Source organism: Schistocerca serialis, chromosome 2, assembly GCF_023864345.2.
Source record: "Schistocerca serialis cubense isolate TAMUIC-IGC-003099 chromosome 2, iqSchSeri2.2, whole genome shotgun sequence".
NCBI classification, from domain to species: Eukaryota; Metazoa; Arthropoda; class Insecta; order Orthoptera; family Acrididae; genus Schistocerca; species Schistocerca serialis.
In genome coordinates, this window is record NC_064639.1 from 335,363,243 (window position 1) to 335,391,129 (window position 27,887).

At 42.2% G+C, this 27,887-nt stretch overlaps 2 protein-coding genes across 2 annotated transcripts; both read right to left on the minus strand.

The window, feature by feature from the left end:
- Positions 1 to 1,881: 1,881 nt before the first annotated feature.
- Positions 1,882 to 2,709, minus strand: LOC126455960 (piggyBac transposable element-derived protein 3-like). The gene has a single exon (XM_050091717.1). It carries the CDS (start codon positions 2,707 to 2,709, stop codon positions 1,882 to 1,884), a length of 828 nt encoding a protein of 275 aa, XP_049947674.1.
- Positions 2,710 to 2,746: 37 nt separating this feature from the next.
- Positions 2,747 to 9,703, minus strand: LOC126455961 (uncharacterized). Its single transcript, XM_050091718.1, has 3 exons — positions 9,632 to 9,703; positions 3,219 to 3,490; positions 2,747 to 2,951 (listed from the first exon to the last, which is right to left on the minus strand). The coding sequence occupies exons 1-3, from the start codon at positions 9,701 to 9,703 to the stop codon at positions 2,747 to 2,749; spliced, it is 549 nt and encodes a 182-aa protein (XP_049947675.1).
- Positions 9,704 to 27,887: the final 18,184 nt, after the last annotated feature.

Below are 27,887 nucleotides of genomic sequence, written 5' to 3' on the forward strand. Positions count from 1 at the left end.
ATACGAGATATATTATCAGAAACTACTCCAGAATTTAATTTCAATCTTTCCCCTACCAATTCTTTTTCTGAAACAATGAGTTCCTGCAACATTTTTAACTCGTCTTTTCGGTTCACTAATTCATTTAAAACGACTACTTCCGTGTTTTTGACACGTTCGTTAACTAATTCAATGCTTTTGTTTGCTTCTTTAAATTCGGAGATTGAGAAAGCCTCCAAACAGTCAACTTTGGTTTCTACCCTTTCTATGTCACATGCAACAATTTGTACTTTGTTATTTGTTGCGTTGATTTCTTCTCTCTCAATGATTTCAGATTTTGGTCCAGCTTTTCTGTGACCTCTTTAATGTTGCTACCTAATTGGTTATTTTGAGTTACCAGTTGTTCTAGTTTATTATTAAACAATTGAGATATCTGATCAATTAAATTCGGTTGCTGATTTGCTCCCGAAAAACCATGAAAACGCGAACAACTACTGCTTACGGAATTTGCTTCACTGTTTAAGTGTACAATTGGAGTTGAAGCATGAGATTGACGGCCTGAACCCGTGGTCATGCCTATTTGATATAACTGAGTTTCGCTCATTTTGATCAAAGTGGCTAGACACTAGAAAAAACACTTTCCTGCCTATCAGGTGAAATTGTCACACGCACACAATGAAACAAGAACAGAAAATTGTAGGACACTGTCTGTGACTGAAATAAAAGCAATTAAAATGGGTACTTATCTGATTCATTCGCGATGTCATTCCAGAATTTCACTTTTGCACCTGTCGACGTCCGTGGTGCAGTCTGCAACGTACAAAATTATGGTTCCTGCCTCTTGTACATGGAATTCTTGCTAGTCGTCCTCTGCACAGTCTTCCACTTGATCCCGGCTCCTCCACCACACTGAGATGTTTGTATTTTCCCACCTCCGCTTTGCAAACGTTTTGACTTTTGAGTGGAATGCCCAGTCGATGTGCTGTTGTTTTCACGTCAATTCTACCAACAGTGAGAGTTGATTAGTTCTCGGGGTGTTGTAAAATTCCTGGATTCGTCTCGTCGCTGTGCAGCCCTTGAAAAGGATTGTGGAAGACTCCCAAATAAATTCCAAAGTACAGTGCAGTTTTAACACCAATATATTTCTAGGACTCTGAGCCCGAGCCTGGTGAACTGTACCGGTTACATCACATGTACCCAAAGTTGACATCAAACGACACAGAATTCACAACAATCAACAAACGAGTGAGCCTACAATATATTTGCTCGCAACCATAGCCAAAAAACGAGTGCCCCAAGGCACCTGCGTGACCTCTATTTATACTTTTGTTAACAGTTACCTACAATGAAAATTACAATTTTATGTAAAATCACAATTAAAAGTTAAACTGAATATGAGATACACATTGGTAAAAATTTACAATCTCAGTGCTGAACAAGGTGAACCTATTTTCAAGTTAGTTACGAGTTAATATAACATTTTCTGACTAATTATGTTACAGGTAACAATTACATTTCTAAATTTGTTTATAGCAAATCAACTAGTGCCTGAATTTTAGTGCTAACGTATATCGGAGATTCAATTAACATGCTTTATTTATATGTTCTATTTAAATTGTTGTAGTAATTTTGTAATGATAGGTTTACTGGTACATCCTGACCATGTGCTACATTTCTTTTGATTAGTTACAGTATTAATTTCACATTTATATTGTGTTTTTCACATAAGAACAATGTTAATCAGCAAAGCGTCATTTTCGAATTATATGTATACTGAAATAGTGGTTATTTTTGTATGTAATTTGGAAACAGGTCACTTTACAATTGGGCAATTAGGACTGGTGTTTATCTTTAATGCTCTCCGAGGGGCTCTGATAGGTAGCAATGAGATACAGTAATATTTCACCATCCTCCCATCAATTTGCTTCCTTGTGGTCCTCTGCGTTTTGGTACTGATCCTGTTTTCTTTGCTAGGTAAAACGTCACTATTCTCCGTCGGACATCCAAAAGTGAGAGCTTCTCATTAGAGTTAGCGATTTGGTATGCACGCCATGTGTTTACTACGCATATTTCTATCATCTGTGTGAATAATGGCCACCACCATTTCTTTGACCTTATCCTCATTTTATAAAGTGATATCTGCTTGTCCAGCAGATCTACACCACCCATATGGGCATTGTATGCTTCAGTGAGAGGTGGCATTGTAACAGATATTTCCTTTTTCTTTGCCTGTGAGTATCTTTTAGTAGAACTCAGAGGAGTAATAATACTGTAATTTGTCGCTACACATACTGGTTTGTTGTCACTCCATTTCACAACCAGAACTTTGTTCTCTTTGTCAAACATGTAGTTATAGAACCCTCGTTCCTTTTCTTTTGCCATCCTTTTTGAGTCAGTCAAAGGACATGCATTAGTTCGGATCTCTCTTATTGTTCCTGTAGCTTTCATTTTACTCTTTCCGAGTGTGATCAGTGTGTCAACACTGGTGAAAAAGTTGTCAAAGAAAAGCTTATAATTCGGATACTCTGGTTCTGGAATCATGCTGGTTAGTTCATTTATTGCTCTTGCACCTAAAGGCTCCTGTTTGTTGTCAGTCTTGCCACAGTATGGCGAAAAATCGTAAAGAAAGCCATTGGAACTTGTAAGACACCAAATTTTGTATCCAAATTTGATAGGCCTTCCCCTCGCAAACATTTTAGCTGAATGTTTGCCATAATAACAAACCATCATTTCATCAATTGAGAGCTCTGAATGAAATACGCCAAATTTACCAAATTCCTTTCATCATTTCAAAGTACAACCTCAGTTTGTACATCTTGTCGTTTTTGCATATTTTGGAGTTGTCTTTGAGATGAATGAATCTCTTTATTTCCCGAAACCTATTTCTTGACATGGAGTTGAAGACTAAAGGAACACCGACATCAGGAGCCTGTTCCCAGTACACGTTCTCATGGCGAAGCTTATGATAACCACTCAGAAGTAGTATGCCAATAAATGATTTTAGTTCTTCTTTCGTTAGCAGAAAATTTAGTTATGTTGGCAAGCATAGATTTCACTTTGTTCAATAATAGTATCCATTAGTTTCTCAGAAAAAAAATCCTCAAACACCTGGGGCACTGTCTTATTTGCTAGACATTCCGCAACATTTTGTTCGTTGCTCTTCCCTGGTTCACTAGTGTTTGTGTACGTTGGTTGACATTTATACCACTTACATTTATATTTTTTTGTAGATAAAGTACCACTTTCTGCTCCATTTCATTCTTTTGGCTTCTGGAGGTACAACTGTAGCATTAGCTTCATCTCGGCTGGTTATGAGCTCTAACGTACTGGCTACATCTTGTACAACAGACTCATTGTTCAGTACATTTTCGCCAATGTCTTCTTCATCTGTAATTACATCTGCATCGGGTGGAATAATCGCCAATTCTACATCTTCATCGTCACTCTCTTGATGGTTCTCTAGTTCTGCTAGAATTTCTTCAAGCGTAAGTCCACACAGCACATTTTTATCCTGTTGGAATCATAAAATTCGAATAGAATATGAAAAAAAGCAGATATAAAGAATGTAAAATGCAATTCTTCTCTGTATAATACATGAATACAAGAATATGGCACATCAACAATAAATGATAGTGTAACATGCCATTGTCCCATTATTGGGACGCATAAAATATATCGATATTGCACTTGTGGCGGCAGCACCGTCCAACACACGAAGGGCTGAACTACGCCACTGCCGACACAAGTAGGGGCAGCTGTACCGTTACGCAGAATTTCGGCAACGGTGCGTCGCACACCGGACCGCACGGGAGAAAAGCAGGCGGCCAGTGCGAGCTAGTCGACGCAACGCGACACACGTCTCCCCAGTTCTTCCGCTGCGGACCACATGCGCCGAGTCAACGTGGCTCCGCCGTAAATGCGTACACGCGGTCGTAAACGCAGTCGCCGTTACATTGTCTTTCGCTTCTTCGCGGACGTTACGGCGCCTCCGGTCGCGCCAAGAGCAGAACATTCAGTGACGCGGCCTTTTGCCTCGCTCGGTCCATGCGGTTGCGCCACGGCTCATCACTGGAGTGTACACCCTCCGGGATCAGTGATCGAGCCGTGCCGCCAGTGCAACGCACCCATATAGACGGACATTAGCGAAGAATGTTATGTGTCATTTATTGTAACGGTAGGAAAAATAAATGTGTCCTGTCCCAAAACTGCTCTAGTCGTTTATTGCCACAAGCCTCTCCCTTGAGCATAGTGCATGGGCGCGGCGATAAAGCCGGTTCACTGCACATGAGCGACTGTAAGCGGAGATACAACACGTTCCCGCTTCACTGGTGACCCCGACGTGATTTTGAGGCTAAAGAGAAACACGTGGTGATGAACGTTCGTCGGTACGAGAGACGTGGAACTGTGAGTAGGTTTGAGCGTATATGCCCGCGCCGAACAGTGCTCCGTAGTAAAACTTTTTTTTTAACTAACTTTTTTTTGTATTGTTTTTGTGCTCGTATGTTTTGATCGCAGACTGCTTAGTGTTATTTTTTTTCGTGTGTTTCCCTTGGCATGTTATTTTCACTGTGTACTTTCCTTTTGTACGAGGATTCGATTCTGAACTAAGATGGCGACACTAGAGGAGTTGCAAAAGACCGTCGAAGAACTGCTCGCACGTAACACGAGGCTAGAGAGTGAGCTACAAGCACGGACTATAGGCGCGGACGCCGCGCAGCCACAGACAGCTCAGGAAAATATTGGTGCGCAAATGCCTGCCACACCGACGCCTCCTACGACCGCCGGAACGCCGACAAGCGCTGGACGGGCATTGATCAGGCTGCCTCCCTTTTGGCCACGTGACCCTGTAATGTGGTTCAGCCAGGTTGAGGCGGTATTTGTGAGCAACCACGTGACCTGCGACCTGGCGAAATTTGGGCACATAGTGAGCCAGCTGGACCAGAACTATGCAGCCAAAGTGTGGGATATAATCACCGCCCCGCCAACGCAGTCAAGCTACAAACGGCTCAAGGAAGAGCTGATCCGGCGGATTTCGTTGTCAGAGGAACAGCGAGTGCACCAACTGCTGCAGCAAGAGGAATGCGGCGATCGGAGGCCCTCGCAGTTCCTGCACCACTTGTGGAGCGTCGCGCAGTCCGACACGGCGCCAGATTCGCTGTTACGCACTATCTGGGTGCACAGCCTCCCAGCTCAGGTGCAGGCAGTGATAGCCGCACAGACGGAGATGCAGCTGGACGTCGTCGCTAACTTGGCCGACAGGGTGCACGACGCGCTGACAACGGCGCCTAGCACCGCGGCTGCGGCAGCTTATGACTCCGTCCCCCCACCTCCGTGGCGGCAAGCACCTCCCACACCCGCATCGGATGCCGACCTGCACCAGCTAGTGCAAAACTTGACCGCACAGGTGGCAGCTCTCTCGACGCAAGTCGACCAGTTGGCACGCTCGCAGCAAGAGGGCAGCACACGCCGCAGCGGCAGCAGACTGGGCGACAGGCGGCGCGGCTCGTGCAGCCGGCAACGCAGCAACGGTACCCTGCCGACGTCACAGCACACACAAAGCGGCCACTGCTGGTACCACGCCCGCTTCGGCAACGAAGCAACCAGGTGCCGCGCTCCTTGCTCGCACCCAAACGCCAGCTGCGACCGGACCTAGGCGCACCCAGCTGCAGTGTGATATTGAAGTGTCTGTTTGTTGCGGAACTGGGGGCAGGCGTGAGGTACCTCATCGACACGGGTTCGGACCTCTCGATATTCCCCCGTTCTATGTTACGAGACCGCAAGCGGTCCGAGGCACTCTGCCTTACAGCGGTGAACAATTCCACTATTAAAACTTACGGCACACACAGCCGCAATATAGATCTAGGCCTACGGCGCACGTTCTCGTGGACTTTTACCGTGGCCGACGTCAATGAGCCGATCCTGGGTGCAGATTTTTTCGGCCACTATGGGCTGCTAGCCGACATCGCAAACTGCCAGCTCATCGACACGACAACGAGTTTAAAGATAGTGGGACAGTGCCGGCAGGCTGCATACTACAGTGTTAAACCCGTGAAGTGCCCCGGACAGTACGCTGACATTCATGAACACTTCCCCGACCTCACCCGCCCAGCCGGTGCACCGAGAGACATCAAACATCCGACGGTGCACCACATAATAACCACACCCGGACCCCCCACATCGTGTCACCCACGTCAACTCGCGCCGGACAGACTCGCAGCAGCAAAGGCAGGGTTCGAGGCCATACTGTGGCAAGGCATCGTGCGACCATCGAGCAGCCCATGGTCATCGGCGTTGCATTTAGTGCCCAAAAAAGACAATTCGTGGCGCCCGTGTGGGGACTATCGCGCCCTTAATTCGCGAACGGTGCCGGACCGATACCCAGTCCCACACCTTCAAGACTTCGGCTACGCCTTGGCGGGCTGCGCGGTGTTCAGCAAGATTGACTGCGCAAAGGCGTACACCCAAATTCCGGTGGCGCCCGAAGACATCGAAAAAACAGCCATTGTAACGCCCTTTGGGCTTTTCGAAAGCCTGTTTATGACTTTCGGTCTTCGGAATGCTGCCCAGACTTGGCAGCGGTTCCTGGACGGCGTCTTGCGAGGCTTGCCATTTTGCTTCGCGTACCTCGACGACATCCTGGTGTATTCCAAGTCGCCCGAACTCCACCGCCGCCACTTAACGACCGTCTTTCAGCGCCTGAGTGAAGCCAACATCGTCATTAACCCCGCTAAATGCGAATTCGGTGTGACGGAAATCGAGTTCCTCGGCCATTTAATTACGCCCACCGGATCGACACCGCTACCGGAGAAAGTGAAAGCCATACTGAACATGCCGCGTCCGCAGACGCACAAAGAATTACGACGTTACCTCAGCATGTTGAACTTTTATCGTTGACACCTGCCCAACGCCGCAGCCGTGCAAGAGCCGCTGACTAAGGCGTTACAAGGTCCTACCTCAAAAGGAAAGACCCTCGTGAATTGGACAGACGCAATGGAGCAGAGCGTCACGGACTCAAAAAGGAATCTCGTGGAAGCGACGCTGCTCGTGCACCCGGTACATGACGCGGACTTAGCTGTAGTCATGGACGCCAGCCAGGCCGCCATCGGCGTGGCGTTACAATGGTGTGTCAGCGGGAGTTGGCAGCCTCTCGGTTTTTTCTCTAAAAAGCTTTCCGATTCGCAACGTGCTAGGAGTGCTTATGACCGAGAGTTGCTTGCGGTGTACGCGGCGGTGAAATACTTCCGACTGTCCATAGAAGCCCGACAGTTCATCATTTTCACCAATCACAAACCCATTACCCACGTGTTCGAGAACAACCACACTAAGTGTTCACCGCGCCAACTCCAGCAGTTAGAGTACGTGTCACAATTCACGACTGACATTCGACACATTTCGGGGATAGACAATATCGTCGCCGATTGTTTGTCCCGAGCGTGTGCCGTTATTTCACCCCCTGTGAACTTTGAGGACGTGGCCCAAGTACAGGAGAGTGACAAAAAACTGCACCACTTCCGTCACGACACTTCCAGCGGCCTGCAACTGGAGCTGGTGCCTGTCCCCGGCTCCGCACGGAATATTTGGTGTGACACGTCAACCGGCACGCACCGACCATTCCTCCCGGAGAAATTCCGGTGCAGTGCCTTCGACCATGTCAACGGACTGTCACACCCCGGCACCAACACCACTGCGACGCTCGTGGCTGTGCGTTTCGTCTGGCCCTGGCTTCGGAAGGACTGTTGCGAATGGGCGCGCACTTGCACCGCATGTCAGCGCGCCAAAGTCGGGAGGCACACCCACACACCCGTGGGCACCTTCCCGGACGCGACACGCCGATTTGCGCACGTTCACGTGGACCTCGTCGGCCCGCTTCCTCTCTCACAAGGCAAGCGGTACCTCCTAACTATGGTGGACCGCTTTACTCGCTGGCCGGAAGCAACGCTCGTCGCGGACGTCACAGCCGAGACCGTCGCCACCGCATTCGTCGACACCTGGGTGGCACGCTTCGGATGTCCCAGTCACGTGACAACTGATCGCGGCCGCCAGTTTGACTGCGCGTTGTTCACAGACGTCGCCAGACTGTGTGGCACCCGGTTACACAGGACAACCAGCTACCATCCGGCGTCGAATGGCTTGTTCAAACGGTTCCACAGGACTCTCAAAGCCGCTCTAACCTGCCATGACACCTCATGGCCAGAGGCGCTTCCACTGGTGCTGCTCGGCCTGCGAGTCACGCCGAAGGAGGAGATCAGTGCGTCACCTGCCGACCTCGTTTACGGGCAATCTCTGACAATCCCGGGCGATTTTGTCGAAGATGTAAGACTCCCACGCAACACCATGGCACCCACTCTGGCGGAACGTCTGCGCAGTCATATGGCCGGCCTCCGAGCGGACGCACCGACGCGGCACAGCACCGGGAAGATATTCGTCCACGCCGACGTGCAGTGCTGCATGCACGTCATGTTGCGTACCGGCACAGTACGGCCACCTCTCTGACCGCCCTACAGTGGACCGCACCACGTGATCGCCCGAGGAGACAAAACGCTGGTCCTCGAGTGCAACAGAAAGCCGTCGACAGTGTCAGTCGACCGCGTCAAACTAGCCTACATCTTGCCCGCTCCATCAGCCACGCATTTCTTCGACCCGGCAGAAGATCTGATCACGGACGACACTCCCTCTGCCAGCGGTCAGATGGAACCCGCACCCGGAGCCGCCGGTGACGCACAGCTGCAGCCTGCTGTCATCGCGCCGCCATGTGCGCCTCCCACCACCACGCCCAATCAGCTGGTACGGCCGCCCGGACCGCGCCCACCACACGCGCACCGGTCGCCCCCAACACAGCCGCCAGCGGACTACGTCATGCCCACCGCACGCTCGCCGGTCCGGCACGCTGACGTCACGGGCCGCCGCCCTTCCGACGCCGACCGACCCCCACCAAAGCTGCCGCACTGCCATCACGCAGCGCGCGAACTTTAAACACCGAACGATGGCCGCGTTTTCGCAGCTATGAAGCTCCGCTCTCCAAGGGGGGATCTGTGTGGCGGCAGCACCATCCAACGCACGAAGGGCTGAACTATGGCACTGCCGACACAAGTATGGGCAGCTGTACCGTTCCGCAGAATTTCGGCAACAGTGCGTCGCACACCAGACCGCACGGGAACAAAGCAGGCGGCCAGTGCGAGCCAGTCAATCGACGCGACACACGTCTCCCCAGTTCTTCCGCTGTGGACCATGTGCGTCGAGTCAACGTGGCTCCGCCGTAAATGCGTACGCACGGTCGTAAACGCAGTCGCCGTTAAATTGTCTTTCGCTTCTTCGCGGATGTTATGGCACCTCCGGTCGCGCCAAGAGCAGAACATTCAGTGATGCGGCCTTTTGCCTCGCTCGGTCCACACAGTCGCACCACGGCTCATCACTGGAGTGTACACCCTCTGGGATTGGTGATTGAGCCGTGCCGCCAGTGCAACGCACCCGTATAGACGGACATTAGTGAAGGATGTTATGTGTCAATCATCGTAACGGTAGGAAAAATAAATGTGGCCTGTCCCGTAACTGCTCTAGTCGTTCATTGCCACAAGCCTCTACCTTGAGCATAGTGCGTGGGCGCGGCGATAAAGCCGGTTCACTGCACGTGAGCAACTGTAAGCGGAGATACAACACGTTCCCGTCCCGCTTCACACTTACTTGAAAAAATCTGAAGTATACTTAATCTTACACAGACATCCATATGTTCATAACAAACATGCCCAGACAACTAAATCACAGCTCACTGTCATCCAGGAACTACCAGCAGACATACAGTGCTGCCAAGTGCGAGAACAAAAAATCGGCAAGTTTATAATTTTCCTGACATGAAGTACTTAGAAAAAAGTTATTTATTTTACATTTACAGGCATTATAGCAGTTAGTTGAACCTACAGGTGCAACAATAAAGCCTAGAAGCCCAATTGATTATGTAGAAATAAGTAAAATATATGCGTCCCAAAAAAGGGACAATGGCCGGTAATGGGTTAAGTAACTTGTATGCCGGTCTCATTGTCTACACTACACATAACACTGTAGTGTTCAAATTAATAAGATCTACAATAATAACGGTAAGTATAATAAAGGTTCAAGTAGTATAAATACAATTGGCTTTTAGATATCAATCAACTGAAATAAGAGCATGTAAGTAAAATGTTCTTCACTTTATTCTTAAATGTATCAATGTTTTCACAAAAAGATAGGGATTATTTATTGTAGTGCACATTGTCCATATATCTTATCCCATCTAGATTCCTGATCAGTATTTAGCTCATAAAATGAATGTTTGCAAAATACTTGAATGTACTAATGCAAAATAAACTGGCTTTAGTGTTACCATATTTCCTGGTAGATTAAAACTGTGTGCCGGACCAAACCTCAAACCTGAGACCAACGCCTTTTGCAGACAAGTGTTCTAACAAATGAGCTATCCAAGTGCAACTCTTTACCAGCTCTACTTCTGCCAGTTATTCATCTCTGACCTTTTAAACTTCTGTCAGTGCACACTCTGCTCTAGAGTGACGATTCATTCTGTCTTTAGTGTTGTGATATCACAGGACTGTGTTGTAACCTGAGTTGGGTCACAATATACTTGGTCAAAAACTCACTCTCAAATCAAAGGCGACATAGGATTTTAGTTCATCCATTTCTTGGTATATGAGCAGTTGTGTGTAGTAGTGAAATGCAGCAGGGTCCAGTTGAGACTTTTCAGATATCTGTGGTAAGAGACAGTGCAGAATGGCTTGGATGTTAGGATAAGGAGGTAAATATGGTGATGATATAGAAATAATACTCTGGATTGGCTTTCTCATCTGCTTTTTATGGCTTCTTCAAGTGTTTGCAATGAACATGCAGAACAGCTCAGACACTACTCTACAACATACGTAAATACAAAACCTAGACGAGGCTTACTTGATTCACCAGCCAGTTACCAAAAATAATGGCCATCCCAGCCCATAACTTTTTCAAGATTTATGTATACATAGTAACATATGCTACTGCAGACCATTAACCATTGAACTGACACGTTCTGTTGCTCTAATTGAACCCTTAGGTTTCAGTTTTGTTTTGTTTTGCTTTGCTTTGTTTTGTTTTAGGGCGCAAAAACAATTAGGGTCATATGCGCCCATATCAGAACTGTAGAACATGAAGACAGAGAGAGGAGTTAAAAATGACTACATGTTAATCCCAATTGATAGAAGAAAGACAGCTAAAAACAGGGACATGGAGAAAGGCCTATAATATATGCCACAGAGAAACAGAGGTCCTGAACTAAAAATTAAATTTCCTTTGCCATATTGCTACTATGGGTAAAAAGTAAAATGCAGTGAACAGCCCATGCGCTGTTCACTAAAATGGCTAATATCTCAGATGGCAAACAAACGAGAATGTAAGTGGCTAAAAAAAGGGCATTCCACCAGGAAATGGCGGATTGACTCATCACAATGAAAGTGACATACAGACATAGCTACATGCAGGCAAATTTATAATAATCCTAGTAGAGGGATATGTACAGATAAACTTTGCAAGTCCTTCTTAGTATAAATGCTTAATTGCATATAATGCTCACTCATATAGTATTTCTTGTAGGCTCATTCATCTGACGCTGCTGTGAGCATGTAATCAGTGGTTTCCCAATGAATGAGACCTCTTAATGGACTGACAGAAGTGGCTGCATTGTACATCTCTTCCCAAGTTTCAAGACTTACAACTAATACTCATACTTGGATGATTTTCCTTTTCTTTTTTGGCAATTCTTAATGATTCAGTCATTGCACATCCCATATCAGGAGAAGATTTGCCCTCAAATCTTTGATACTAGTTTTAGACTTCTTTCTTACACAAGTTACATTGCTGTGTACATATAAATATGTTAACACTAGATTTCTATTTTACCATAAAAACAGAGAAACAAAGATTTTTCATTGATACTTTTAATACATCCCTGTAACAAAAATATATACACCAAGTAATCACAATTTCTCCATCCCTCAACTGGAATCTGATGTATGTGATCATGAAACACAGGGGTTAGGAATAATTTCAGTTAGAGAGTGCACTTCTTTGTGAAATTTTCCCATGAGCTGGATCACAGTTCACATGCAGATGATCGTAACACTTCCTGTCTTTCCACATTTTCCATTTCTGGATGCCATGTCTGAGATGTCTAAGCACCACTTTTAGGGTTACAAGAGTGCTGATGATTACTAATGCACAGGCAAAAATGCTTCTGTACCTATTGGATCTGTCAGTCTCTGCCACTCTATCTCTAATTTAGCATATGTTGCCATTTCCCTTTTAGGTACTGTGAGTGATGTATACTCATAGATGCGAGGAAGTGCAGTTCTCCATCTCCATCTTTATCTGTTTGTATTTTAGTTCCATATGGGAACTCCTTCATGGATATGTTAACATTATGTAGCACATCTCAGAAGATTTTCTCAGTCTGTATTGTCTGCTGAATATGTAGTATAAATTCATTGCGATATCTGTACATTTTCCTTAGGATATCAGTTTACCTGTTCCTTTACAATTACATCTACTGGTTCATGACTTACCACATAACAGTGTTAATATTTCGTCTATGGAGGCAACATAGATGCACTCATTCAATTCCAGGGGTCCTAAGGCTACTGTTATCAATACAACGTCCTTAACAACAATTTAGAAAAAAAGTAGATTGCTACTTATCATAAAGAAGACACGCTAAGTTGCATACAGGCACAATTAAAAGACACTTACATAAAGCTTTTGCCCACAGCCTACATCAGCAAATGGTAAATACATTCATATAGGCAAGCAAGCCTACCTCATGCACACATGACTGCCGACACCAGCAGCTCAGGAGAGAATGCAACTGTCTCATCAGATACAAGCAGCAGTCTGAAGTGAAAGGTGAAGGGGAAAGAGATAGTAGTGTATGGATGAGGGGAGAGAGGCTGGCAGAGTATGAGTGACTAGAATTCCATCAAGTATAGTGTCAGGATGTTGTGGGGCAAAAAGGTGGAGAAAATAGGAGGAAAAGAGGAGAGAAATGGGGAAATGTGGGCAGGTACATTGGTGGAGGGTGGAAAACAAAGAGGGTGGGAAACAAGAATGCAGAGGAGATGACAGTTCAGAGGGGGTGGAAACTGTTTGGTGGAGGGTGTGGGGAGCATATTTTGAGGTTTAGGCCAGGATAATCATGAGAGCAGAGAATATTTGTAAGGATAATTCCCATCTGTGCAGTTCAGAAAACCTGATAACAGAAGGAAGTGTCCAAGTACTTTGAGTAGTGAAGCAGCCATTGAAATCAAGTATGTTATGTTCAGCTGCATGTTGTGCCACTCAGTGGTCCACTTTGTTCTTGGCCACAGTTTGGATACGACTGTTCATCCTGGTGGACAGCTGGTTGGTAGACACATCAGTATAAAAAGCTGTACAATGATTGCAGAAGAGCTGATAAATGACATGGCTATTTGCATAGGTGGCCCAGCCCCTGATGGGTTAGGAGAAACCTCTGACAGGACTGAAAGAGGATATGCTGGGTGGGTGGACTGGGGAGGTCTTGCACCTGGGTCTTGCACTAGGATATGCTCCTTGTGGTAAGGGGTTGGGAGTGCCAGTGACATAGCGATGGACTAGGGTTTTCACAGGTGACTCAGCCCCTGATGGGGTAGGATAAACCTGTGGCAGGACTGGAATCAGAAGTGCTGAGTGGGTGGATTGGGCAGATCTTGCACCTGGGTCTTCCACAAGGATACGATCCTATCAAGAGCTCAGTGGGAATTCCACTGTTAAATGCAGAGGAGACAGTGGATAGGTAGAGAGAGTGCGTTGAAGGCCTCTACAAGGGAGAAGACTTGTCCAGAGATGTAATAGAAGAAGAATCAGGAATCAACAGGGAATAAATAGGGGATTCATTATTAGAGTCAGAATTTAAAAGAGCTTTGGAAGACGTAAGATAAAATATGGCAGAAAGGATAGATAACATTCCACTGAAATTTTTAAAATCATTTGGATGATTGGTAACAAAATGACTGCTCATGTTAGTGCATAGATTGTACAAGACAGGCAATATACTATCAGACTTTTGGAAATACATTATCCACACAGTTCCCAAGACACCAAGAGCCAACAAGCATGAGAATTATTCCACAATAGCTTAACAGCTCATGCATCCAAGTTGCTGACAAGAATAACATGCAGAAGAATGGAAAAATATTGGAGATCTGTTGCTTGATGGTCAGTTTGCCTTTAGGAAAGTTAAAAGCAGCAGATTAGCAGTTCTGACATTGCAGTTGATAATGGAACCAAAATTGAAGAAAAATCGAGACATGGGGGGTTTGGTTGTTGCGGAGGAGGAGACCAGACAGCGAGGTCATCGGTCTCATCAGTTTAGGGAAGGATGGGGAAGGAAGTCGGCCATGCCCTTTCAAAGGAATCATCCCGGCATTTGCCTGGAGCAATTTAGGGAAATCACAGAAAACCTACATCAGGATGGCCGGATGCGGGATTGAATCGAGACATGGTCATGGGATTTATTGAGCTGGTAAAAGCATTTAACAGTATCAAATGGTGCAATATGTTCAAAATTCTGAGTAAAATAGGTGTAAGCTAAAGGGAAAGGTGGGTAATACACAATATCTATAAGAACCAAGAGGGAACAATAAGACTGGAAGACCAAGAACAAAGTGCTCAGATTAAAAAGGGTGTAAGACAGGGATGTAGTATTTTGCCCTTACTATTACATCTATGTATCAAAGAAGCAAAGAGGGAAATAAAAGAAAGCCCCAAGAGTGGGATTAATATTGAGGCTGAAAGGTTATCAATGATAAAATTTCCTGACAACATTGCTATCCTCAATGAAAGTGAAGAGCAATTGCTGGATGTGTTGAATGGAATGAACAGTATAATGAGTGAAGAATATGGACTGAGAGAAAACTGAAGGAAGACAAAAGAAATGAGCAGTAGCAAAAATGAGAATAGTGAGAAGTTACTACGTAGGCTTTCCCAGAGTAATAAGTCTTGAAAGTCTCTTTGGGTTTGCTACTGGACCCTAAAATCAACTTCACTTGATATTTTGGCAATCCAGCTGGTCACCATCTTCAGGAGAATGCCGCTTCTTTAAGGAATTTTAACATTAAGAGTGTGTTCCGTCCACCTTCTAAGATTAGGGTACTACTTGCCTCTGTGAAAGATGATTTGGAGCTTAGGAAACCCAGTGTGTACAAAATTCTGTGTCAATATGCGAAGACTTACATTGGCCGTTCAATTCCCACAGTTCATGACAGATGTGTGGAATATCGCCATCATATGAGGCTACAACAGCCGGAAAATTCTGCAGTAGCAGAACACTGCTTAATTGAGGGACACGGAATGAAATTTGATGAAACTGTGGTAGTTTCCATCATTTCCAGTTTTTGAAACAGTGTCTATAAAGAGGCGATTGAAATTAGGTTGACACATAATTTAATCCACATAGACAATGGGTTTCCTCTTAGCAAGACATGGAATCCTGTATAATCTCACATCAAAATTGAATGTCCTTTGGTGCGGCCCTGAGTGTGAGATATCATTACCACCAGTGTTCTACTAAAGGCGGCGCCACCTCCCTGTCTTGGAGGGCAGAAACCATGATGGGTGGCGCATGCACTGTGTACTGAATGGTGGCCTACATAGCATGTTGATTTGCAACCTGGCTTCAGTTCACAGCAGGTCTTATCAGCAGAAGCAGCATTATCCTGAAGATGGTGACTACCGTATTTACTTGAATCTAAGCCGCACTCGAATCTAAGCCGCACCTGAAAAATGAGACTCGAAATCAAGGAAAAAATATTTTCCTGAATCTAAGCCGCACCTGAAATTTGAGACTCAAAATTCAAGGGGAGAGAAAAATTATAGGCCGCATCTCCAAATCGAAACAAAGTTGGTCCATTGTAATATGAGACACAATTTAGGTCGAATGAATGACGATACAGCTACAGTAGTTTGGTTCGAGTCGTAAGTTACCAGTTAAGCTTTACCAGGTAGCCATTGCTATGCATCAGTATTTATACGGGTACCCTTCCTTTTGCACGTGCTTCGTCTGGTTTGAATTGATAGCCTATTTTTCTTTGATCTGATACGCGCAGTTTTCTTTGTTAAAGGTGTTTACGTCACTCTAAGCTGAAAATGCGTTACTGTACTGTGTCATGCATTGTTTGTCGCTTTCTGATAGTGCGTGTTTACGGCCTGTCGCCGCTCGTGGCATGGCTTGCTTTTGTGCGCGCTACCGCCGCTTTTTTTTTTTTTTTTTTTTTTTTTTTTTTTTTTTTTTTTTTTTTTTTTAAGGAGAATCGTCTCATTAGCGAAACAATGGCAAGAAACTGCTATTTGTTGTTACTTACACTGCTGCTTTCTTTGATCATGATCAACAAGAACCAAATAATAGACTGCGTATGATAGAAGATGTTCTGAACGAGAGTTTAGCGAAAATTTTTCTCCGTTTCAAAATCTTTGCAGGCGCCTCTTTAGTACATTACATTCTACACAGAAATTAGAGTCATCTTAGATTTAAAAATCTAGTCAATTGCCGTGCTTCATTTCTGACTGTATCACTATTAAGCATAAGAATAATACGAATATAAACATGACATGATATGTATATTCTTCCGCGTTTGCTGTTGTCTCACTCTAGTTTCGTAGTTTATTAGGCAGACCGGATTTAAATGAGATAGCAGCAAACATGAAACAATACATGGCAAAATGTTTATATGCGTATTATTCTTATGGTGACGAGAATACTGCATGTGATTCACAATTTATAAAAGTCCCTATTATAACTACCATCTCTTCTCACAAATAGGAAAAAATTCAGAACGTAGAGTTGGCCATATTGACAAACATCCCAAACAGTCTTGCCAGTCGGATTTTCATAGTACATTGGAAACAGCTCGTCTTCCACCTTTTTTTTTAATTTATTTACTGACGCAGAGGTTTTGGCACCAGTATTTATCTTTGTGTCTACAAAGCATGCCTGTGTAGCGCTACATATATTCGACGGCAGAAGTAAGTTGTGGCGGCACCCACCAACTTTTTTCAGAATTTCCGCTGGCTTTGCACTCGATTCTAAGCCGCAGATGGTTTTTTGGATTACAAAAACCGGAAAAAAGTGCGGCTTAGATTCGAGTAAATACGGTAGTTGTATCACCAAAATATCAAGTCAAGTTGATTTTAGGATCCAGCAGTAAACCCGAAGAGACTTTCAAGAATAGCAAGAATCTTAACATTACAGTTGGGGATCAGGAAGCAGACAAAGTTAAGGAATTCTGCTACCTAGACAGCAAAATAATCTAAGATGGACAGAGCAAGGAGGACATAAAGAGCAGTCTAGCAATAGTGACATAGGCCATAATTTGAGGAAGAAACTTCTGAAAATGTGTGTTTGGAGCACAGCATTCTATAGTAGAGAGACATAAACTGTGGGGAAATGCCAGACAGAAGAGAATCATAAACCTTTGAGATTTGATGCTACAGAAGATTGTTGAAAATTAGATGGACTGATAACACAAGGAATGAGGCCACAGAATTGGCAAGGAAAGGAACATATGGGAAACACTGACAAGAAGAAAGAACAGGATAGGATTACTGTTAAGGCATCAGGGGATAACTCCATAATACTAGAGGGGGTGCAGAAGGTAAAAACTAAAGAGAAAGACAGAGAATGGAATACTTCCATGAAATAACTGAGGATATAGGGAGCAACTGCTACTCTGAGCTGTGAAGGATGTCATAGAAGAGGAATTCATGGTGGGCCACATCAAACCAGTCAGAAGACTGATGATTTGGGGTGAAGTAAAATACCTTTCCCAAATAACTCAAAAAAGCATTAATATTATTCCTAAAAGATGGCAAAAGCAACAGTCCAACTCTAAGTGCAAGTTTATTTTATAAGCCAACACTTACAGATTCAATGCCCACTTCCTGGTCCAAATACTTAAGTTTTGTTAATCGAGTATTGACAAACCTTTAACTGTGCCTGTTTTTGAATCATACCTATCACTCATTTAAAATCCTCTTCTGTTTGTCTCTATACCAATGCTCAGTTAAAAAAAGATTTTTTTAAAACTCTTCCTATGAATTATTTCATTCTGCAACATCAGTTGCCCAACTATAGGAATCTACTTTCAATATTCTCTCCCAAAAGACACTTCCTCCTTATAACTCCAGTTTTAAGGCAGATCATTAATTTATGTAATAAATTCTAGAGGATGTACCTCATCTTATAATTGAAGATCATTAAATTTCTTATAACTAACAAAAAAAGTATAGATTAGAGTAGATTCAATTTCTGTTCCACAGAACAGAATGGTTTAAATATGTTGAAGTTAAGCCACTGCTTAAGAAAGGGATAAATAAATAGCATCAAATTTATGTACAATTGCCTTTATAACCATCTTATCTCAAATAACATACCATCAAAGTCACAGTTTGGATTTCTAAAGGGTTCCAATATTGAGAAGGCTATCTACACTTACAGTGAAAATGTGCTTAATTCATTAGACAAAAAATTGCAGGCAACTGGTATATTTTGTGATCTGTCGAAGGCATTTGACTGTGTAAATCATAATATCCTTTTAAGTAAATTAGAATATTATTGTGTAACAGGAAATGCTGCAAAGTGGTTCAGATCTTATATCTCTGGCAGGAAACAAAGGGTATTATTAGAAAAGAGACATGTATTAAGCTATCAGGCCTCATCCAACTGGGAACTAATTACATGTGGGGTCCCACAAGGTTCCATTTTAGGCCCCTTACTTTTTCTTGTGTATATCAATGACCTTTCATCAGTAACATTACCAGATGCCAAGTTTGTTTTGTTTGCCAACATACAAACATTGCAATAAATAGAAAATCAAGTGTAGTCTTAGAAAGATTGGCTAATAAAATATTTGTGGACATTAATCATTGGTTCCTAGCCAGTTCTTTGTCACTAAACTTTGATAAAACACACTACATCAAGTTCAGAACTTGTAAGGGGTGTTCCACAAGTATATGCCTAACATACAATGACAAGCAGATAGAAGAAGTGGACAGTATTAAATTCTTGGGATTATAGCTTGACAATAAATTCTACTGGGAGGAGCACACCACAGAACTGCTGAAGTGTCTTAATGAATCTCTATTTGCAATGCAAATTGTGTCAGACATAGGGGATATAAAAATGAAAAAGCTGGCATACTATGCTTACTTTCATTCCAAAATGTTGTATGGGATTATTTTTTTGGGTAATTCATCAAGCCAAGCTAAAGTTTTCTGGGCACCAAAAACGTCCAGTAAGAGTTATATGTGGTGTGAACTCAAGAACACCCTGCAGAAGCCTGTTTAGGGAATTAGGGATACTAACTACTGCTTACCAATATATTTATTCCTTAATTAACTTTGTCATTAAAAATATATCACTTTTTCAAATGAACAGCTCAATTCATGGAATCAATACTAGAAATAAGAATAATCTTCACAAGTATTTAAAGTCACTCACTCTTGTACAAAAGGATGTGCATTATTCAGGAACACACATTCCCAATAACTTGCCAGCAGCCATAAAAAGCTTAACAACCAATGAAACTCAGTTTAAGAGAAGCCTAAAGGATTTAGTGGTGGCCAACTCCTTCTACTCCATTGATGAATTTCTCAGTAGAACCAACTGATTTGTATATAATATAACTTCTGCACAATTTCAGTGCAGCAATGTGTTCATTCTATTACATGTTTATAAATAAAAAAACTTTTTTATTTTAATTTCAGTGCATTAGTGTCTCTAAAATGATTCTTTCATATAGTGTTCATTAAAAAATTATGATCATTTCACTTGGGACCTGTGGAATGGCACATTAACTTATTTGTTTGAGTTGTAAATATTTGTCATGTATTTTTGATTTTCTAACATGTTCTACATCCTGGAGGACCTCTCCACTACGGATAAATTGGAATGAAAGTAAATCTAATTTCTAATCTAATCTAATCTAGTCTGAGAACCAAGAGATGACTCTTGTGGGTGTGGAAAATGTAGAAAAGTATAACATTAAAAACAAATAACATGTTAATATAATACTTACCATCCTGATCATTTATCAGGAGACTCTCAAAACATGTGAATACATCATAGTAAACTGGAATTACTAATATTTATAGACTTACTACACTGTCAGAATGAAACATTGTTATGCACTTTTAATAAATTTATCATACACAAAATACTTAATCTTAACTGTTGCATCTAATTGCTGCCAAAACTGAAATCTAGCAGACATTTTTACTTAAGCTGGTCTATCATTCCCTGTTAAAATATTCATCTATTGAGTAGAAGGAGTTACCTATCAAAAAGTTGTTCAAACTCTGTTTAAACTGTGTTTCATCTGAAACCAGGTTTTTGAAGATTGTTGTACTAGATACAACACAAGCATTATATCTTACGTTTTGAACCTTACTGACTCAGTTTTTCATTCCAACAAATTTATACTCTAATCTATATTTTTGTTCTCCTTTTTCTATTTTTTTCACTAACTGCCATACACTCATTTTCTGTATCTCTTTCTTCAGTTCCTATTTTGCTGTGTAGATCTGTTTTAGTTTATTCAATTTCTCTTTTGGTCTCATCCCTATTGTCAGAACAAGATTTCTGTGGTAATAAAAACTCATTCTCACATGAATCAGTAACAGTTTCTGTTCTCTTTTCACATAGTTTTCCAGTGCTGTTAATATTATCCTCACAATTTTTACTCACTGTCTTTATCTTCACCTTTGTGTCCTGTACCACTTCTTTCAACTTATTTTCAAAAATAATTTTTGCAGACTATTTTGCTGTCCAAATTCGCAAGTGTAACATTAATCACACCAGTTTCCCTATTTTTTATCTCTTTTTCAATATGACCTACAAATACCTTTTTTAGTTTCTTTCATTTCAACCTTTAATCTACCAATGTCTTTCTTAAATTCTTCTTTGATATCACTACTATTTTTGTCTATTTTTGAATTCAAACCACCAGTATCACTTTTAAACTCTTGTTTAAAGTCAGTACTCATTACTTTCAAAAATTCAAATACAACATGATTATTCTCCCTCATTCAACCTATTCCTTCTTGTACATATCTGTCTGATTGTCCCCCAATTGTACCTCTAATTTACCCATTATTCCTACATTATGATCATCTACCTTGTCATCACAATATTCAGTAGGTGAAACCCTTGACAATTCATCTATAATTTGCCTAGAAGTAGCCTCTTCATACAAACAAGATTGCTCTAATTTTACCTTGCACTCAACATCAAATCCACTTTTAACAACCACTTTACATTCAGTTACAAATGTTAGTTCTTCCTCTGTATCTCCAAATAAGTGATCATCACAAGCCTCATTCTTAATATTTGTTTCTGCTCATCATTGTCAAACATATATCGACTCCTTCTTCCTTGTCACTCATTTTGGCAAACAGTTATTCGCACGTGAATAACAAAAATATCTTAACTCCAAATTATTTTCACACCAATTGCTACTGCCACCAGAATCTATTGTCAGCTGTTGTATATCATAACTGCTATCTGCTTTTCATTTTGCCATGTCAGTCTCCAATATTGCCACCCAGGCTCCAGATGACAGGCTGCTATTCAAAATGGCACAGGTGATGGCATCAGGCAGTCCTGCTCTCCCATTGGTTGAGGTCCACTTCACACAGTTCCGTCTGCATTTCAAGTAATAAAATGATCAGTGTTCTGTCATATCTGTCAGCCCACTTGTTATTTCAGTTTTTTGTGCTGTTCAAAAATACATTGTTCTGTCTAATACACACTTAAATAAGACCTCTTTCAATTGTCTGTTAGTTCACTTTTTTGTGAGAGTTCTTTCACTCAACACTTTCATTATAAAGTTTTCTGAAACCACAAAGCACCAGATGTAATGGAACTTGTAATGTACTGGTACCCGAATAGGACAGCATTAAATGAAGAGTATGATTCAAGACATATTGGAGATTATACTTTGATGCAATGTTCACACAAAATTATAGACACGTGTCAGTTTAAACTGCAATATTGCCAGCCTACTGTGTTAATGAAAACTAGTTGACCTAAGATGAAATTTAACAAATACCAGTAAGTCTGTAGAGATATTGTACTGCAAATCAAAAATATGTCCAATATAATGTAACCACAAGCCCAACTTTTCCTTTGTGGAGTTAAGATGTAGAAGAGTAATAGCATTTACAATAGAGCCCATTGTGAAAACACAGGATTCATGTTAGGAATAAAAGTGTATACTATACCATACTGCAATGAAAAAGTAATTAACAGAAATGATTAGAACATTGTCATTGATGTACATTTCAAGAAATTTTAATATGAAAACTACGATATTTCAACATACTAACTGTATCATGATTTGTAAAACTGAAATCCATAACCAGTACTATGAAAGCACGTAAGTGTTAATTGAAAATTCGATTATGTTCAATATAACAATACAAGACATGACTTTGCAATAGTTGGAATGGCTGTAGTCAAAGTGTGTTAGCCTTGCCTCAGTCTTAAACCAGTTTGTAACAGAATCATTTATATCTGTGCTTATATGCCTCCAGCAGCTGCACCTCCATTGACTCTGGCTGAAAACTGATTGTCAAAAGTAAGCAATTTCAAATGACATGGTCTAGAAGAGGTTTGCAGTTCAAACATTTTACACTACTGCCCATTAAAATAGCTACACCAAGAAAAAATACAGATGATAAACAGGTATTCATTGGACAAATATATTATACTAGAACTGACATGTGATTACATTTTCACGCAATTTGGGGGCATACATCCTGAGAACTCAGTACCCAAAACAACCACCTCTGGCTGTAATAACAGCCTTGATATGCCTGGGCATTGAGTCAAACAGTTGGATGGCATGTACAAGTACAGCTGCCTATGCAGATTCAACACGATACCACAATTCATGAAGAGTAGTGACTGGAGTATTGTGATGAGCCAGTTGCTCGGCCACCATTGCCCAGATATTTTCAATTGGTGAGAGATCTGAAGAATGTGCTGGCCAGGGCAGCAGTCGAAGATTTTCTGTATCCAGAAAGTCCAGTACAGGACCTGCAACATGTGGTTGTGCATTATCCTGCTGCAATGTAGGGTTTCACAGGGATTGATTGAAGGATAGAGCCACAGGTCATAAAACATCTGAAATGTAACGTCCACTGTTCAAAGCGCCATCAATGCAAACCAGAGGAGATGGACACGTGTAACCAATGGCACCCCATACCATCATGCCGGGGGATATGCCTGTATGGCGTTGATGAATACATGCGTCCAATGTGCTTTCACTGTGATGTCGCTAAACATGGATGCAACCATCATGATGCTGTAAACAGAACCTGGATTCATCCAAAAAAATGACATTTTGCAATTCGTGCACCCAGGTTCATTGTTGAGTACACCATCGCAGGTGCTACTGTCTGTGATGCAGCGTCAAGGGTAATGGTAGCAGTGGTCTCCGAGCTGATAGTGCATGCTGCTGCAAACGTCATTGAACTGTTCGTGCAGATGATTGTTGTCTTGCAAACATCCCCATCTGTTGACTCAGGGATCGAGACGTGGCTGCACGGTCCGTTACAGCCATGTGGATAAGATGCCTGTCATCTCGACTGCTAGTAATACAAGGCCATTGGGATCCTGCACAGCATTCCGTATTACCCTCCTGAACCCACCGATTCCATATTCTGCTAACAGTCATTGGATCTCGACCAAAGCGAGCAGCAATGTTGCGATACGATAAACCGCAAATGCGATATGCTACAATCTGACCTTTATCAAAGTTGGAAATGTCATGGTATACATTTCTCCTCCTTACACGAGGCATCATAACGATGTTTCACCAGGCAATACCGGTCAACTGCTGTTTGTGTTGAGAAATCGGTTGGAAACTTTCCTCATGTCAGCACGTTGTGTGAATGCTCTGAAAAGCTAATCATTTGCATATCACAGCATCTCCTTCCTGTCAGTTAAATTTCACATCTGAAGCACTTCATGTTTGTGGTGTAGCAATTTTAACGGCCAGTAGTGTAATTGAAATTTGACTTTGAACAGCTTATGGTTTATGACCAGATTGAGTTTCATTTATTATAATTTATGCACAGATAAACAGTTAGTCAAATATGAAAGTCTTTTGATGTCCTATAGTGAAATTGTTCGAGTGCAGTAACACAATACTGAAGTGTCACAGAAGTTCATAAGCAGCAAGTAAATCATTTACACATCCACTAATTACACCGTCCTTCCAAGTGGACACTCATATCACTATTGTCACAGTTTGCATGAGCTATTCTTGAAGTTGAAAACTGTCCATGATACTAATTACACATTCACTTTCCAATTAACCATTTAAAACAGTCACTAGATTACAGAATGATCTTCCAGTGGCAAAATTTTGACCAAAATGGTACATTTTCCAAACTGTAATTTGTACCAAATATTCTGTGTGTGCTGTACAGTAATTTTGAGCATAGATCTTGCTCATATCATAACCTACCATAGACTGACTAAAATGACTGCTGAGGAGCCTTGTTTATAAGATCACAATAATCAAAGCTGAAGTTAGCCATTATTGTTTGCTGTATTTTCATAAGTTACAATTAAGAATTTATGTTTCTGGGCAAATAAATAGTAAAGGAAGATTCTTCTAAATGTTGACTTTTAGACAGAACCATAATTGCTATTGAACTGCTATTGAGTCATACAAGATTGGAATAGAAGGGAGAAGCAATAGAGGTACTCAAAGTACCCTCCGCCAAACACTGTCAAGTGGCTTGCGGAGTATGGATGTAGATGTAGATGTAGATGTAGATTGTGCTGCCTGGTTTGCTGAAATATGGGTTTCTATTTCAGCAACAACATTCTAACTAATATTGCTAATTACTCTAGAACTAACTGAGTTAGCGACCAGGTATATGTACACAAGAATAATGATAACAAACTTCTCTATTATGGGTATTTGTAATTAGTATGGTTTTTAGGCAAACTAATTACACTTATGAGCTCCCATTAACCAAAAGAATGTAATAGATAATAAAGTTAAGTTGGCGAAGCACTGAGTTAATATTTGAAATTTTTAGGTACTGTGCACATGTCATATAAATAACATGACTTGAGTTATTTGCAAAGAAATAAAAATTTTGGGGGGGAGAAAAACAGAACAGGAAGAAAGTATCCTCCTTGTTTGTTGCTTCACCCACTGGGTTATTTAGGCAAATATTTCCAAATAACTGACCAATCCAATACCTAGACAGCAAGTCACAACTTTTTTTACAAAATAATTCAGACATCCAGATTCAGAAATATTTTGGTTAGCTAACCTGGCAACAAACTTATAATACAAGGAATTATAAATTATTCAAAACATACTCAAATACAGAATCATATACCATATAATAACAAGAAATAAAAATGACTGTAACAACGCCTTAGCAGGAATGAGAGTTTTAAATGTTACTGATTGCTGCAAGGCATATGCACAGATTCCAGTCAGAGAGGACGACAAGAAGGAGACTGCTATCACTACTCTGTTTCATTTGTCCATTTCAACTTTATGCACTTTCATTTTAATAATGCTGCACAATCCTAGCAAAGGTTTGTTCACCAGGCTCTTGGAGGACTTTCAATCCTGTTTTGTTACATGGATGACATTCTTATCTTCTCTGACAGTGTGGAACAACATAAGGAACACCTATGAACCCTTCTCCAGAGGCTTAAGAACTTTGGATTTGTAGTTCACCATTCCCACATAGCTCTATCTCCAAACCACGAAAGAATACAACTCTTCCATAAATTTCCAGTTCTGAGGACTTTCTAGGAATTATGAAGATTCTTGGGAAAGAGTAATTTCTACCAATGCCAACTTCCACAGGCAGCTGTGAAACACTCTTTTGACCCCACTTTTGAAGGGAAAATTTGCCTCAGGGAACAAGAAGGTACTGTGGAATGAGAATCTATTGCAGGTCTTCCACAATGTTCAGGATGCTGTGGTAGAGCCAGTTCTATTACACTATCTTATTCACAATTCCAAACTGGCAGTCATGGTCAACATCATCCAGGTGGAAATCAGCATGACATTACAACAGAGGATCAATAGTGATTGGCAACCCTTGTCATTTTTTCCCATCTCTTGACAGAATCACAGCACAAATGGAGTGCTAAAGACCGTAAATTACTAGCCATTCATGAAGTGGTTAAATTATTTGAAGAATACCAGGAAGGCAAGCACTTTACAATTTATACAGATCATGCACCACTTACAGCATTCTTTTCGAAGATGACAGACCTAGCACTGCCGCATCAATGTCACATGGTGGACTTCATAACACGGTACACCACAGATGTTAGATACATAATGTTGTGGCTTATTACTTATCACATAGCTGCGCAAGCATCAAGGCAGTGTGCTGGGAGAAAAAAGCAGGTGATTAAGAGAAAGTCGCTGAAATGGTTCACTTGTTGGCTAACCAATCTCATGGTTTGGTGTTTGATATACCAGTGGTGAAAGAGCTGGCACTTACCTTATGGCGTGATACATCACGGGGTAGATTAGGTCTTTACATTCCAACAAGACACTAGAAAGAGGTTTCCTGCTCCTTTCATAATTCAGCACATCTGGGAGTCAGAGCTTCAACTAAACTGTTGGCAAAATACATCACATGCTCTGGAATAAGGAAAGATTCCCACCACTGGGTTCAATGCTGTTTACAGTGTCAGAAGAGTAGGGTGAGCAAACATATGCATGCAGATGTGGGAATGTTCACTGAACCTACAGCCCATTTTATGCACCAACATATTGATTTGGTCTGACATCTTCTGTGTTCTGAAAATTATAGCTACATGTTGGTGATGGTGGATACGTTTACCCAATGGCCAGAAGCATTCCCTCTTTCCAATATTTTGGCATACTCTGTGGTTATGATACTATTGGCAAGCTGGTTTGCTAGGTATGGCATACCACAGGTGATCACATCCGATTGCAGAGGACAATTAGAGGTTTGTCTGTTTCAAGAGCTGCTACAGATATGTGGCTGCAGTCACATTTCAGCAACTAGTTACCACCCAGCAAACAACAGATTAGTTGGAAGATTTAGACAATTTCTGAAGTTTGAGTTTATGGCACACAGCTCTAAATGGATGGAAGCTTTGCCTCTGGTGTTGGAAGACTTAGGTTATTCACCAGTAGAGTTGGTGTTTGGTGAGCAAGTATGCCTGCCTTCTGATCTATTGACTGACAAACACACCATCCTGCCACCTGAGGAACACACATCCAATTTTCCTAGACAATTAAAAGAGGGAATGTCATGGATCAAGATGCACCCTCTACAACATCATGGCAACAAAGCAATTTTTGTACACAGGAATCTGGTCACATCAATACACTCATGGCTATGAAATGATACTGTACTCCCCTCTCCACCAACCAAGTGCAGGTCCATTCTGAGTACTGTGCAGATTGCCGAATGACTTCATCATAGACTGGAATGGAAAGCATGGATCAGTCTCCATAGAGTGGCTCAAACCTACTCACCTTGATGCACAGGACAATGGGACTTTGAGTGCAGCTGCTACAAACCATGACTCTCAGGGGCTCCACAGATCTCCAGCGAAGGATTACACCATTCCGCCTACAGACCCTCCACCCATTTCTCCAGTGACTGAACAGGCCAGAACAACTGTCTGCCACCAGTACCCCAATATACCTGGGGCACCAAATTTCAGGAAAAGGGAAAGGGGGGGGGGGGAGGCTGGTGTATGGGCAAGTGAGATCAATCAGTTCGTTTTATCTTTGTGTATGTACTTCTTTGTTCTATTGCGCTGCTGCTCACTCTTGTTCGTCTTGGTGTTAAAT

Coding starts and splice junctions, on each gene's coding strand:
- LOC126455960 (XM_050091717.1), bottom strand. CDS start 2,709: ATGATGGTTTGTTATTATGGCAAACATTCAGCTAAAATGTTTGCGAGG.
- LOC126455961 (XM_050091718.1), bottom strand. CDS start 9,703: ATGGATGTCTGTGTAAGATTAAGTATACTTCAGATTTTTTCAAGTAAG. Junction 3,491..9,631: donor AAGCGGGACGGGAACGTGTT/GTATCTCCGCTT, acceptor TGATTCCAACAG/GATAAAAATGTGCTGTGTGG. Junction 2,952..3,218: donor ATGAAATGGAGCAGAAAGTG/GTACTTTATCTA, acceptor ACTACTTCTGAG/TGGTTATCATAAGCTTCGCC.